Raw genomic sequence first — 14,799 nt, 5'->3', positions numbered from 1 at the left:
TTAACCACTGTGCCACCAGGGCTCCTTACGATGCGAGGGCATATTTAACAATTGTGGCAACGTAGGAAGACAGTTTTCACTCTCCTTATTTCTAACACTTGGAAAGAAAACTTCAGAATCGTCCATCTTCAGCTGTCTGCGCCCTGCTGTGGGTCTTCCTCACCATCTAACACCGACCGGGTCACTCCCCTTCTCCTCTGTAAATTCTATGCACGTGGATTATCACACTTTTTGACTTCTAACCAAGTCATACTTTCCGGACTCTACAAAATCAACTTTTAAAATTCTTACATACAATAGTTATTAAGCAAAATACAAATGCTTTATCTTTTATAGAAAAGATGACTGTAAATGGATACAAATGCAGATGATTTAATGTGGTGGAAAAAAAAACAAGCTGAAGGAGCTTATTAAATTTCCGGTACTCTCGTCAGAACCAGCTGGGTAAATGAAAACTCCTATATATTTTTCATATGTGAGAAATATCATGCTTTTCTTCTCATGTAACATCGGAAGAGTCCTCAAGTATTTAAATCTAGAAATTTAAAGGATCAAGCTTTAAAATAATAAGTGTACCTGAGCTTCGCAACACTAGCTCCAGCTCAATTTATACCAATTGCAGTATGGGACAGCACACCTTTTTTTTTTGTATCAAATATTCTATGTAGTAATAAGCTTAATAAGAAGCAGAGCTACTGACCAGAGCCCAGCTGCTGCAGCTGTTTTGATTAATGCAAGTGAGCGGTTGCTAGGAAGCCCACTTTTCTTCTCCCTTGTGTGACACAGCTTATCACACTTGAGGTGATGGACCTCCAGTCACCACACAGGACACGGCCTATATGTTGTCATGGTGCCAGAAATCACAACCACTGAGGATATTTGCTCTGCACATAATAGTGACAGGTCACCGGGCAACAGGTGGGCCACCGAAGACTCACTCACTCACTCACCAGGTTCCTCCTGCTATAACACATCAATAACCTATTTCCTAGTTGCCTTGACTTCCAAACCAATCTCTCCATCCCTGAACAGTAAAACTGCCACCCTCCATCCCAGGAAACGGTGCGGAATGGGGACGCCCTTGGCCACGGTGCCCACTGTCACTGGCTGCCTGACTTTGCCATGATTCCTTCCATCTGGCCCCAAGAAAGTATATGGGGAAAACACCTAAGCCCTAAATGTCCTTGAGCTTTTAGTTTGGACTTCATGACTCACTTGGATTTTATAACACACCCTTCCCCAAAATTCAGTAGGAATGAATTAATAATCCACCGTCTAGTATGTGTAATAATTCTCTGCTGAGTGGCCTGGCTCTCACTGCCCTCCCAACGCGCAATTGCAATATATGACTACCAAACTCACTTTTGCCCCACGCGTTCTCTCCTTTGAAATATGGACATAGGCTCCTCCTTATTTTTCAGGGATTTGAGAATCAATATATATTTAAGACACGACTTAATATTTTTTAATGTTTTATGCCACAGATGTCACATTTGCAGATGCATATACTGAAGTTCATAGGCGTATACCCAGGACCGAAAATAGGGACAACAAACCCAAATCCTGTGACTTTAGTAAATGAACTGTACTTCTCATGAAGACATGCTTAAGCAAACCTTCTGTCATGTATAATTGTCACAGTAGAGACACAAACCACCTGCAGATATGTAGCCCGACACACCTCCAAGCTACCTATGTGGTATTTTCACATCAGTCTGTCTAGTGCTGGACTCCCCTCTTCATCGAGAAGTCCTATTTACTTGGTTCATAATAAATCAGAGAAAATTATGAGTTTGATATATTGCAGGGGATATATAAGGCCAGTGAAGAAGGGAGCAAAAGAAAAAAGAAAATACAGAACATCTGAAAAACTCCCCAAATTTAAATAAGAGGAGGGAAATAAAAAAAAAGATCTCGGATTGTATATACAAATACAAATGAGAAGAACATACAGCTTCCAACCCAAAAACCAAATTCATTGCTGTCAAGTCGATGCCTACTCATAGCAACTCTATAAGATAGGGTAAAAGTGCCCTATAGGGTCTCCAGGGCTGAAATCTTTATGGAAGCAAATTGCCACATCTTTCTCCCACCAAGCAGCTGGTGGGTTCAAGCCGTCGACCTTTCTGTTTGCAGCCAAGTGCTTAACCACTGCACCACCAGGGTTCCCTAACATTCAATATACCATAAATAGTTTGTGATCAGCATTGGAAAAGCTTCTGCAAAAGAGGAAATGAGGTGACCTCTCACCACTTACCAATAATATAAATAATTACCAATAATTTAAATCAACACACACACTCTTCATGGAGGATCCTGTGAAATGCCTCCTTTCATGACTGAGCAATTGGATTGCTTAAGAATACGATGAAAAAACAATGCAGAAATGTGGCTTTACGGTTATGGCGGGAGGAATATAAAAAGTTGTGTGGCTCACGTCAAAAGCTATGTAAGGAGCAGGAGCACTTCTGAACCCATGTATTTAATTTCCTTTAAAAAACTCCATATTCTGGGGGGATCTTGAGCTCCTTATTGGTATCTGAGAGAGAGTAGGATACCAGACAAAACCCATGATGTTCTGGGTGTCACTTCCATGTAAGAGTAAGAGTGACCAAGTCCACAGACTTGGGGGAAAGAACTACAATGGTGTCAGGAATGTTCTAGAAAGGTATGTTTCTCCTCTGCTTACAAAAAGCCTAAGGTCACAGACCTTTTATGAAGGTGCTATGCCAATAAGGAAGCCTTGGTTTTAAATGTTACGTTGTCTGGACATGGGGGGCTGCAGGCGAGTGGGGATACAGATGGAGAGTCATGTTCCCTGCACACCTAACACGTACTGGGTATTTATGCCATCATTTAATTTTCATGGTTTTATGTAAAAGCTTCTATTATTCTTATGTTCCAAAAGAAAGGGAGGTTCAGAAAGGTTAGCCACCTGGCCAACCAGATTAGGTCTGCCTGCGCCTACAATTCCACCAGCTGCTCTGTGGAGACCTTATGGGGCTGTTCTACTCTGTCCTATAGGATCACTATGGGTTGGAAATTGACTCGATGACAATGGGTTTTGTTTTGTTTTTTTTTATGCCTAAGACACCAATATATGTTTCCTATTGGTTTAGGAAGAGGAAATACCAAACACAGGAAAGGCAAATATTATGTGATTTTTCTGGGCCAAAGTATCCTCATTTGTAAAATGGGGATAATGATAGCACTGATCCCATGAGGTTGTTATGAGAATTATTCTGAGATAATACATACAGTGTTAGCAAATACTAAGGTTTAATAACCTACCTGTTGCCATTGAGTCGATTCTGACTCATAGCAACCCTACGGGACAGAGTAGAACTGCCCCACACAGTTTTCAAGGAGTGCCTGGTAGATTTGAACTGCTGACCTTTTGGTTAGCAGCTGAAGTTCTTAACCACTACCCCACCAAGGTTTCCAAGGTTATAAAGGACACCTTTTTTTGTTTTTCTTTTGCACAATGCATTTTCAAATTGCTAACAAAGCATGTTATGTGCCATGGCTAGTAAACATTCAATAGTGCTCACGTACAGAAAAACAGAAGACAAACACCTTCTCCAGAAGTACCCCCTTCCACTGAACTAAGACAATCTGTTGACTTTGGGGAGTGACACTGCTTTAAAACCCTTTGGAAATATTATTAACTGGGCAGTTGTCAGAATTTGATGGGGATGATTACATGGCTCTACTTTGTATACAATGGCAATTAAAAAGATAGGATAGCACATTTTCTTCCCTTCTTGCAGCAGGGCTTATACACATTGATATTAGTCTATACACATAATTATCTTTTTTTGAAACATAATGTGTATATTCCACATAAAGTGGTTTCTCCCTTGGCTGAGGGGGAAAATGCCCAGGTAGGCTGTCACCTGATAAGCATTAGTAAACCTTGAATGAGCTCAATCTACTTAACCGTGTCTAGACTAAGGTAAGTTAAAGTATTTAGTTTCAAGCCTCACAAGCATTCAGTCCACCTTCTTGTGTTTACTGAACCTGAAAGAGCAGAAAGTGAGATGTTAAATTTGTGGCACTGAGTCTGGTTTTTGGTTTCTTTATGTCTTAGGACTAACAGGCCGTAGTTAATGATGAATATTAAATTGAAGAACAGGAAGGAACAAGCTTAGTCTACTTTGCCATCGTTTACCCAAGCTTCTCCCTCGAGACACTTGAACACCAACAATTGCGTTGTAAATGGTGAATGAAGCAGGCAAGTGCCAGAATTTGTGGGTTAATGTTTGGGGGATATGCATATTAAATGAAGGTCAGAGTCTTGTTTTCCTTGCCTCCACAGGCATCCATGCTAAAACAACACAGTGGCATTATACTGGTTTGTATGGATGTGATTTTTTCCCATCAAAAAGACCGTTGTGTTATTTCCAACATGGCTTCTAAAGGATGCCACCAGAACTTACATTGTACAATGTGCGAGATCAAGAGAGCAGCACTGGTATCGTTACACGTCAACCTGCCTTGAGCCAAGTCCTGCTTCACCTGCAGAGCAAACAGGTACCTGCAAATATAAACAGAGATGGGTGTGAGGCAAAGAGAGCTGGGGGGGAGAGCGGCAGGTCAGGCTCACTGCTGGCAACCTCTCCTCACTGAGAAACTAAAGAAAGGTTATAAATGCAAGTAACAAGAAAGTCCGCCCAGGCTGGAATGAATCCCTTTGCCACGACTACAAGGAAAATACCAACACTTCCCTAACAATGAAAAGTACCGGGAGATACATGCTGTGAATTTTTCACATAATGAGTAATAAGTTTCATTTTATATGGAAAGACGCAGCCATAAAAACACAAGACCGTATCTTGCCACCGAATATACCTTTTGCAGGGCAGAGGAAGCATTTTGAATTTTTCACAAGCTCAGTCACAAACACTCTAAAGCAGCTTCATGACTCAAACAACAAGAGCAGTTTATTACGGTCATCAAGAGCTCTGCCAACGGAATTGGAAAGACATGGGTTTACACTGCTGTCATGCCACTTGTTTGTGGTGTAGTTTCCATTTAGTTACTTCCTAAGCCTCAGCTACCGGGTCTGCAAAAATTAATTTATTTTATAATCATTTCCTTCACATTATAGGATAAAGCAAGTAAACACTTTTGGGGTAAGAGGAAAGATATACCCACAAATAAAAAAATTAAGTAAAAACAGCATAATGTTAAAATTGATTTGAAAATAACAATGTGAACTCAAAAATATTTAGAAAGGTTTGTGCCCACTGAAATGGCCTCAGCACAGTGACCCTCAGTAGCAACCCTTAGCAACCAGATTTTGTCCCTAATACAATTACCCATTGGAAAGACACAGAGATTTTTGGAGAAATGCCAGGTTCCAGGTCTAGAGTAGGGAACATTACAAAGTAAGCCTAGAATATCTAGTTACGATAGAAAGCAAGAGAGCTCTCTCAAAAATAAATAAGTTGTATCAAAATGACAAAAGCACTATCTTGAGGGTCCTCCACTGTCCAAAGCTGTGGCAATGTGAACATCAACCATAATGATCAGAGTGAACAAAAACACACTGAATTAATGAAAACCCAGGTATCCATAATGATACTCACAAAATGAGAAAGTTGGAAAAAATAAATGTATCGCCATTTGAGGAGGCTATTAAAGCAACTCCTCCTTTAAAAACTAGTAACCCAAGGCAAAGAATTATGCATATAACTTGCCTCTCCATTGGGAAAGGTATTTCAAGGTAGCCCAGTGGCCCAAGTAGGTGATACAAAACTTTACTTTCCAGAAGAATGCCAACTCATAGTGTAGCAGGAATAACAGAATTAGAAACCCTCATTCCACAACCTCTAAAGAAATGATTAACTCCAGCAGGCAAGAACTAACTGCCAATTGGATTAGAAATCCTCATTCCACAACCTCTAAAGAAATGATTAACTCCAGCAGGCAAGAACTGCCAATTGGTATAAAGATCATTTAGGAGACTGGACATTCACAAATGGCCAAAGTAATGCCATTTTACAACAGAAAGATCAGAATGTCACCACCCTAAACCTGTGGTCAATCTTAGCATCACTAATCAAATACGAGGCACACAACATCACTTATGATGGATTCGATCCAAAAACATTTAACTTGTGTCTGACAAGCCTTTAGAACTCGCTTCCAATTTCAGGAAATACAAAGGACAGAAGAACAAGCTAAACAGCACTACAATTCAGGATATTGGAGTACAACTAGTCTAGTTTATTCAACAAGATAGTATATCATGAAGAACAGAAAAAGAAGGAACTATGCTAGATTAAGGAAATCCTGGTGGCATAGTGGTAAGAGCTATAGCTACTAGCCAAAAGGCCAGCAGTTCAAATCTACCAGGTGCTCCTTGGAAACCCTATGATGCAGTTCTACTCTGTCCTGTAAGGTCTCTACGAGTGGGGGTCGACTCGACGGTAATGGGTTTGATGCTAGATTAAAGGAGACCCAAAGGACATCATGACCAGATGCAACTTGGGGTCGTAAAGTGAATCTTATTTTATGATAAACAGCTATCAGTGGCATTTGGGGGAACAAACAGGGCTTAGGTGTCAGGCGAAATGAAAAGTACATGTGTATGCATACAAAAAAACTAGGAAGAATATCACACTAATGCGTTAATAATGGCAATCTCCGGGCATAGTGTTTTTAGCTTCTTAATGTTTATCTGCATATTTATTTTTTATATTGTACTTTAGATGAAGGTTTACAGAACAAACTAGTTTCTCATTAAACAGTCAGTAAACATATTGTTTTATGACATTGGTTAACAACCGTATAACATGTCAACGCTCACCCTTCTCAACCTTCAGTTCCCTATTACCAATTTTCCTGTCCCCTCTTGCCTTCTAGTCCTAGTCCCTGGGCTGGTGTGCCCCTTAAGTCTCATTTTGCTTTATGGGCCTGTCTGATCTTTGGCTGAAGGGTGAACCTCAGGAGTGACTTCATCACTGAGCTGAAAAGGTGTCTAGGCACCATACTCAGGTTTTCTCCAGTCTCTGTCAGGCCAGTAAGTCTGGTGTTTTTTTTTTTTTTTTTTTTGAGTTAGAATTTTGTTCTACATTTTTTCCCAGCTCTGTCCGGGACCCTCTATTGTGATCCGTGTCAGAGCAGTCAGTGGTGGTAGCCGGGGACCATCTTGTTGTACTGGACTCAGTCTGGTGGAAGCCCTGATAGATGTGGTCCATTAGTCCTTTGGAGTAATCTTTCCCTTGAATCTTTAGTTTTCTTCATTCTTCCTTGCTCCCAAAGGGGTGAGACCAGTGGGGTATCCCAGATGGCTGTTCATAGGCTTTTAAGACCCCAAACGCTACTCACCAAAGTAGAATGTAGACCATTTTCTGTATAAACTGTGTTTGCATATTCTAACTTTCTACAATGCACATTTATTACTATTGTAATAATGAAAGTTTTTTTGTTTGTTTGTTTGGACAGGTTACCTTAATTTCAAAAGGGGGCTTTAAGAACACCAACCACAGAGGTTTCCAGGAGAATTATTAAGACGTAAAAAACTAGAGAGGGAATTCTGAAAAGCAGAGAATATAAAATAACTGGAACATCAACATAAGTTCATGCGGGAAGAGGTGGTATCAGCGATCTTTCTTGGTTAGGCAGTGTGTGTCTTCTAAACCCTAACACTTCTCAGAGCCACAGGCTTTAATTCCTAATCCCTGTGGTTAATTTTTAAATAAGAAGGAGGGCTTTACATTTTAAAGGCATTACATCCTGAGCATTTTACAATTTACTAGTTCAAAAACAAGGTCTAGTGTTCACAAATAAGTGTTCCATAACCGATTCACGGCTGGAGTCTGACAGGCTTTGGTGACCTTTGGTGACAACCACGTGGGCAGCGAGATGGTATTAGGTTCTGAAAGCACACAGATTTATTTAGAGGGCAAGTGTCTTTTTGAAGACTGAAAGAAGAACTTTTCACTCCCTATTTTTGCTGTCTCTTCCCTGTTCCAAAGTCCCCGTAACATGAGAAATACCTCCCTGGGTAATGACTCTGCCGACTGTTCTGAATGATGACAGCTGTCAGCTGAGCACACTGGCTGCAACGCTAACTTTAGAGATACAGCCGCACCTTCAGTACTATAAACTAAAGCAGTCTCAATCAAATTCACAAGAGAAACCAAAAAAAAAAAAAAAGAAAAACCAAGCCCATTGCTGTCGAGTCGATTCCGACTCACAGTGACCCTATGGGACAGAATAGAACTGCCCCATAGGGTTTCCAAGGAGCGCCTGGTGGATTCAAACTGCTGACCTTTTGGATAGCAGCTGAACACTTAACCACTGTGCCACCAGGGTTCCATTCTTCACAAGAGGCAAAGGCTACCTTTACTTAAAAAGCAGGCACTAAATAACATCAACCCGGAAAACCCTATGAAAACACAAAGTGCTCCAAGCAGAATCAACTGTCCTTGGCAGAGGAGGGTGTGTGAGGGGGGTGGTGATGACAGTGGCAGAACTAACCAGGAGGCATTTCCTTCTACAGACGGTGAGGGTTACAAATCACACTAATCTGATGCCTTGTTTACAAAACGTCTATTTAAATTCATTTCATTTGGGAGGTCTTTTTTTTAGATCTTCTTTATTTTCCTATTAAATATAAATAATTTCCCATTTCTCTGCTGGCCTAAAGTAAAACTTCAGCAGGTGTCACCCAGCAGCAAACTGTAACAGGGGACTCCCCTCCAGTTATGTAAAGACCACAGCTAAGGAGAAATAGCATCAGGGACGAGATGGTGTGCCCCAAGACAAGGTCTGGAAAAGCAGTGTGCTTAAACTGATCAGCACAAACAAGTGACACAGAGCTCTGCAACCACAGCAAAATGGTAGCTTCCCTTCCAAAGCTCTCAAGCTGCTTAAATCTGCATCTAGGAGTCAGTGAGTACTCTTTCTCCCAGATGCCTGGGCTCTGCAGTCAATAGAAAAGATTTCCACTGAATGTGCACTTCAGTAAATAGAAAGGAATTCAGCTTCTTGTTTAACAGTGCAGTGCAATTTAATCTTCTATCTATAGAAGTGGGGAGCTGAAAGCTATTCCTGGAGCCCTAAAGAATGAACTAGACAGCTAGACAGCTAGAGTAACTTAAAACCTGTTGCTGTAGAGTTGATCCTGACTCATGGCGACCCCGTGTATTACAGAGTAGAACTACTCCACAGGGTTTTCTTGGCTGTCATCTTTACAGAAACAGATCAGAGGCCTTTCTTTCACAGTGCCACTAGGTGGGTTCGAACTGCCAACCTTTAGGTTAGTAGTCTAGAGCAAACCCTTTGTGCCACCCAGAGTAACTTCCAAAAAAAACCTGTTGCCATCAAGTTGATTCTGACTCAAAGCGACCCTATAAGACAGAGTAGAACTGCCCCATAGGCTTTCCAAGGAGTGCCTGGTGGATTCGAACTGCAGACCTTTTGGTTAGCAGCCGAGCTCTCAATCACTGTGCCACCATAGGCTCTGCTAAACTGTCTCTACCTCCCCTCACCCAAAGCACTGTAGACAAGAAACTGCTCCCAGCCCCCTCCCTCACAATCTGCTAAAGAGAAGTGCCTTGCAATTTTCTCATCACCCAATTTCTGCTTATACAGGAGTTTGATACTGTGGGGTCCTAACACAGCAGATCTGGGGGGTTCCCTGGACCTTATGCTTTACTGCCAAAGTGGATCATGATAGGGCATTTCTAAACTCACTAGAAAGAAATTTCAGACCAATTCTGTTCAACATGGAGCCAAATGGATGGTCTCTTTGGAAAAGACTTTTAAAATGTCAGTTCATACTGGGAACCATAAAAAACAACCGCCACCACAAACAAAACAAAACAAACACTACTCTGCCCGGTTGAGCCTGTGTAGCCGTCGGCATTTATTAGCACTGACGGAGAAGCTGGCGAATCAGGAGACACAGCGGGCTTACTGGCCGCAGGCATGGAATTTTATAACGAGGACCAGAACTGTAAACTACCACCTCTGGAGATGATGATTCACAAACACTAAGAAGGTACAAAAGTTAACTGCAAGGCAGAATTTTCAGTGGTCAAAAAAAGAGAAAAAAAGGTTTATGTCTCCAAACTCCTAAGCAGGAAAAGAGGCCCAGGGAAAAGCAGGAGGAATAGGCACGAGGCTGACCAACAGACGGACTTGCCCTTAGATATATTTCAGTATGCTTGGCTTAGAGCTGTGGTCTAGCAATAGGAAAACCAGCTGCAGAAACTCAGAAAAGTCCGTGTGAAGGCTCTCCTGGCAGCTGCCCCTTGGTCTTGTGCAATCCTGACTAGCCAGCTCCAGCTACCCCGCTCCAACCCCATATAAAGCGGTTTATCAAACGGCACATAATTCCCAGAAGGCTGATGGGTTCTGCCAATTCCTGGCTGCCTTCAACTGCTTCATTGATTTGAGGATTGTAAGTAAAGATAGACAATTAGTGTCAGCTCATTCAGAAAATGCAAAGCACTGGAAAGAGTCTACCACCTCCTTCCCTGCTTGGAACTCTATATTTGTACATCCAACACCCTTTTTGACCCAGTCAAGTGGTTGGCTACTAGTTATCTCAAACACAACGTGGCCAAAACAAAGCTCTCCGTCTCTTACCCTCTCCCCCATCTCTCTGCTTCTCCATTTTAGTTATTGCCAACGCCACCGACCCAGTTGCCCAAATCAAAAATTTAAGAGTCACATTCCACTTTCCTCAAACTCTTCCCCCAGCCCGTCCCCAAGGCAGGCTGCCCGCATCTCCATCCCGTACTCCCAGCACGGCCGCTTCTCTCCAGCTCCTCTGCGACCCCTTTCTTTGCCACCATCTTCGCTTGCGCTATTACAACAGCTTCCTCGTTGGTTCCATTTTTCCATCCTTTCCCCCTACAATCCGCACAGCAGTGTTTCAAAACCATGTATCACCTCGTATGAATTAAGAGCTAAAAAACAAAACAACTATCTATCATCTGGCCTCTCTTCCACGTCACTGCACATGACCCTCAACATTCCTGCCATTTTCAGTATCTGAACATGTGGAGCGTGGTCCTGCCTTGGGCACTGCAGTGCTCATTCCATCTGAACAGGATTTCCTACAAGACCACTGGCAGGTTTCTGTCATGTCCTCAGAGAGGTGACCCAGACCGGCCAATCTAAAGCTGTCACCCAGCCACTTTCTAGCACATCACCCTACATTAATTTCCCAAAGTACTCTTTTCATGATCTGATATTTTTCTAGTTTACTTAATCAATTGTTTTGTCCCTCACTGACTCACGGCAACCCTATAGGACAGAGTAGAGCTGCCCCATTAAATTTCCAAGGAGCACCTAGTGGATTTGAACTGCTGACCTTTTGGTTAGCAGTCGTAGCACTTAACCACAAGGCTACCAGCATTTCTAACTGAATTGCGGTCCCATGAAAGTCAGAACTTCTCTTTTCACCACTATATTCCCAGTGCCCAGAACTGTACTTGGACATAGCATGCACTTACTAAATACTGTTGACTAAGAGACAGTCAGCCACTCAAGATACTACACTCTGTACCAAGAAGGATGAGAAAGATGTGTCCAGCCTCGGTTCTAAACAGCTACAGCGTGAAAGGTATGTGTAACAAGAATGTGGCTGCTTACGCCAGTGTATCCGTAGGTGCGCTCTTGAACGTTTATTTTCTCGAGTTCCTACCAGTTCCAGTTTCTTTTGGAAAATCACCACTGACTTGGAAAATGAGCAGGGGTGGTGGTAGCGATATGATGAGGATGTTGATGATGGTGATGATGACAGCTGTCATTTACAGAGTCCCTACTGCCAAGCAAACACTATGATCTGTGTAGTTACAGATGAATTAGCAGAGGCACAGAGGGAACAAGGAACTGGCCAGGAACACAGCTAGCAAGTGGCAGACGTGACACCTGAAGCCAAGCCTGAGCCAAGGCTTACACACTCCCCGCACTCGGCCACCTTCCAGAGAAGACGCTCTACACCCCTGTTAAAACCACTCAGCCACGGTGGTGATGAAGAAAGCTTGTGAGCAGCATCTTGGTTTCACAGAAAAGATCTGTTTCCCCAAGCTGTCTCATGATGCGATAGATAGAACAGAGAAAATCAAACAGTAAACAGGTTAGAAGTCCAGTTCACGTCACAGAAGGACAGCACAGGTTTTAATGCCAGGTCACAGCCTTAAAGAAACCAGGCTTTAGGGAAATCATGCGACCTCCCCCGTCCCTCCCATTTTTTTAAGTAGAGGTGGAAGAAAGCAGGCGTAATTAGTAAGTACAGAGCAGACACTGGTCCAGTAATTAATGAAAATGTTTAATCGAGTTGGAACGTTAATCTTCGCTTGTCCTCTTCACCCCATAGCAATAAACACCCCGTTTCTAAACCACTAACCTTGTGAGTTCTTCTTGGAGCTGTGCGTGGTCGGGTGGGAAGAATTTCACCACAAACTTAACAACAACATGCTTCGGCCCTACGAAGGAACAAAAGCAGTAAGGCAGTTATGGATCTGTGTTTCAAATGCCATTAAAGAAAAGACCGCCCAGGGTGTATTACACACCAAACGATGTGTCTCACTCCCAGCAGCCAAGGGTCCCTCTGCCAACTCCCAAGTCACTTAACAACTGGCCAAGCACACCTACTGATGCACACTTCCACACTGTGGGAAACACATCTGTTTAGAAAAAATGCTTTGAACACAGCCTCAGAGTGGGCCTAGGTTTTTAAAAATCAGTTTTGTCTTCAGAAATTTACTTAATTAGCAGCCTTTATTCAAATACAAGCTTTAAACAATCTAAGAATGAAGTAATAAAAATGTGAATCAGTGGACGTAATTTATTTATGTGATTTAAAAAAATAATGTAACTGTCTGCAAGGTCCACTTGCTAATGTGTTCATCAAATATCTACCTACCAATTATGTGTCAGGTGTCCCCCCAAGCTCTGGAGATTAAACAGAAACAAGACATGGCCCTGCCTGTCAGTCGGCCAAAGCCTTTCACAAGTGTCTTATCCACTATCCAGTCCGGAGTTAAGATAAAATCAGAAAGCAGGTCGGGGGTTGGAGAGAGACTTTGAGCAAGATGACTCACTTTTCCATTCAGAATTAAAACACAACATCAAATACTGCCCCCCGCCCCCCTCCCCAAAAAAACCAAACCCGCTGCCATCAAGTCGATTCCGACTCACAGCAACCCTATAGAACAGAGTAGAACTGCCCCGTAGAGTTTCCAAGGAGTACCTGGAGGATTCGAACTGCCGACCTTTTAGTTAGGAGCCATAGCACTTTACCACTACTCCACCAGGGTTTCCACAACATCAAACAGATTATAAAATACGAACAATAATTTCTATTTGTGAAACCAAATAGAAAATAAAATGATTACAAAATTAAAAATTGGGTCAGCCTCTATTGTCATGAAGTGCAAGCTACAACCTAACTGTCATTCAGACCATTTGGATTGACAGCCATGAGTTCACACCCTATGAAATATAAGGTACTAGCTATCATGACGAGCCCTGGTGGCGCAGTGCTTAAGAGCTCATATAATGAAGTCCAAGGAGCCCTGGTGGCACATCAATTAGGCACTTGGCAGCTAACCAAAAGTTTAGTGGTTTGAACCTACCCAGTGGTTCTGCAAAAGACGGGGCAATCTACTTCCATAAGTATCACAGCCTAGAAAACCCTATGGGGCAGTTCTACTCCTCATGTGAGGTCTCTATGAGTCGGAATCGACTTAACAGAAATGCATTTGATTTCTGGTTGTTGGTCCTCAGACTTTCAGTGTCCTGTATACTCTCTTCCCCCTGATGGCTGGAGGGGTCTTGTCTCCACTGCCAAGCTTTCTTCCTTTCCGTTTTCATGGAGGTTTTGAATCCTACCTCTCTGGGAAAGGAACGCTGGTAGCACAGTGGTTAAGCGTTTGGCTGCTAAATGAGAGATCGATGGTTCGAACCCATCAGCCACTTCTCAGGAGAAAGAAGTGACAGTCTGCTTCCATAAAAATTATAGCCTTGGAAACCCTATGGGCCAGTTCTACTCTGTCACATGGAATCGCTACGAGTCAGAATCGACTCGACAGCACCCAACAACAACAACAACAACAGTGAAGTCCAATTTTATGAGAAATATGATAAAAGCAGAAAATACCTTTTTGTTCTATTTTTCACTATCACAAAAATATGGGCACTTTCTGGAATAACACATTTGAATTTAGAAAAAGACAAAATAAGAGATGCTACAAAGTGAAACGTCAGCACTATGTACCAAAATTAGGAGGAAAAAAACCAAGACATGGAAATACTGAAGCCAAGAGAGTCCGGCTTCTTTTCCCTAATTATTAAAAATTAACAGACACCCTCACCTGCCAGCTCCAGAGCACAAAGCAGCAAGGCAAAAAGGCCCGGAACTGGGACGGCTGCACTGTGTCCTTCCAACAGTTTTCACAAACACTGAACTTTACTAAGGCTGCCCAGATTCTTCAAAAACCTGAAGCCAGCGAGGTGCTAGCACTGAATGCAAAATGACAGCTTTGTTGGATGGCCGGCCGGAGCACAGGGAGGGCACGAAAAAGACAACAGTGCACCCTTTTTGACCTGGACAATGACAGACGCTGTCTTCAGGGTCCGCGCCGGGCAGTGCGCTAAACAGACACCCTTCCACCATCACAGGGCCCGTCAGCAATCTTCTCAGGGACCAGTGTGGTCCTTCTCACCTCTGTGCTACCTCCGCCAGCAGGCCTGGGGGCTTCTCTCAGCAGTGTGTCCCCACAACTGAGTTACCTGCCAGCTCCCTTGAGGACGCCCAGTAAATGTTGAAGA

General features: G+C 42.7%; 1 protein-coding gene across 4 annotated transcripts in view; it reads right to left on the bottom strand.

The window, feature by feature from the left end:
- FARP1 (FERM, ARH/RhoGEF and pleckstrin domain protein 1) overlaps positions 1-14,799 on the bottom strand; it is a 380,271-nt gene that overhangs the window by 103,823 nt on the left and 261,649 nt on the right. For all 4 annotated transcript variants that reach the window (XM_049853257.1, XM_049853260.1, XM_049853258.1 and 1 more), the window contains exons 5-6: positions 12,374-12,452; positions 4,440-4,537 (exon numbers count right to left, since the gene is read on the bottom strand). In XM_049853257.1, the coding sequence (XP_049709214.1) occupies positions 4,440-4,537; positions 12,374-12,452 (177 nt within the window). The remainder of the gene's footprint in view (positions 1-4,439; positions 4,538-12,373; positions 12,453-14,799) is intronic.

The sequence above is a fragment of the Elephas maximus genome, chromosome 14 (assembly GCF_024166365.1).
Source record: "Elephas maximus indicus isolate mEleMax1 chromosome 14, mEleMax1 primary haplotype, whole genome shotgun sequence".
NCBI classification, from domain to species: Eukaryota; Metazoa; Chordata; class Mammalia; order Proboscidea; family Elephantidae; genus Elephas; species Elephas maximus.
The sequence above is the reverse complement of the archived record's forward strand: the minus strand, read 5'-3'. Positions and strand labels throughout refer to the sequence as shown.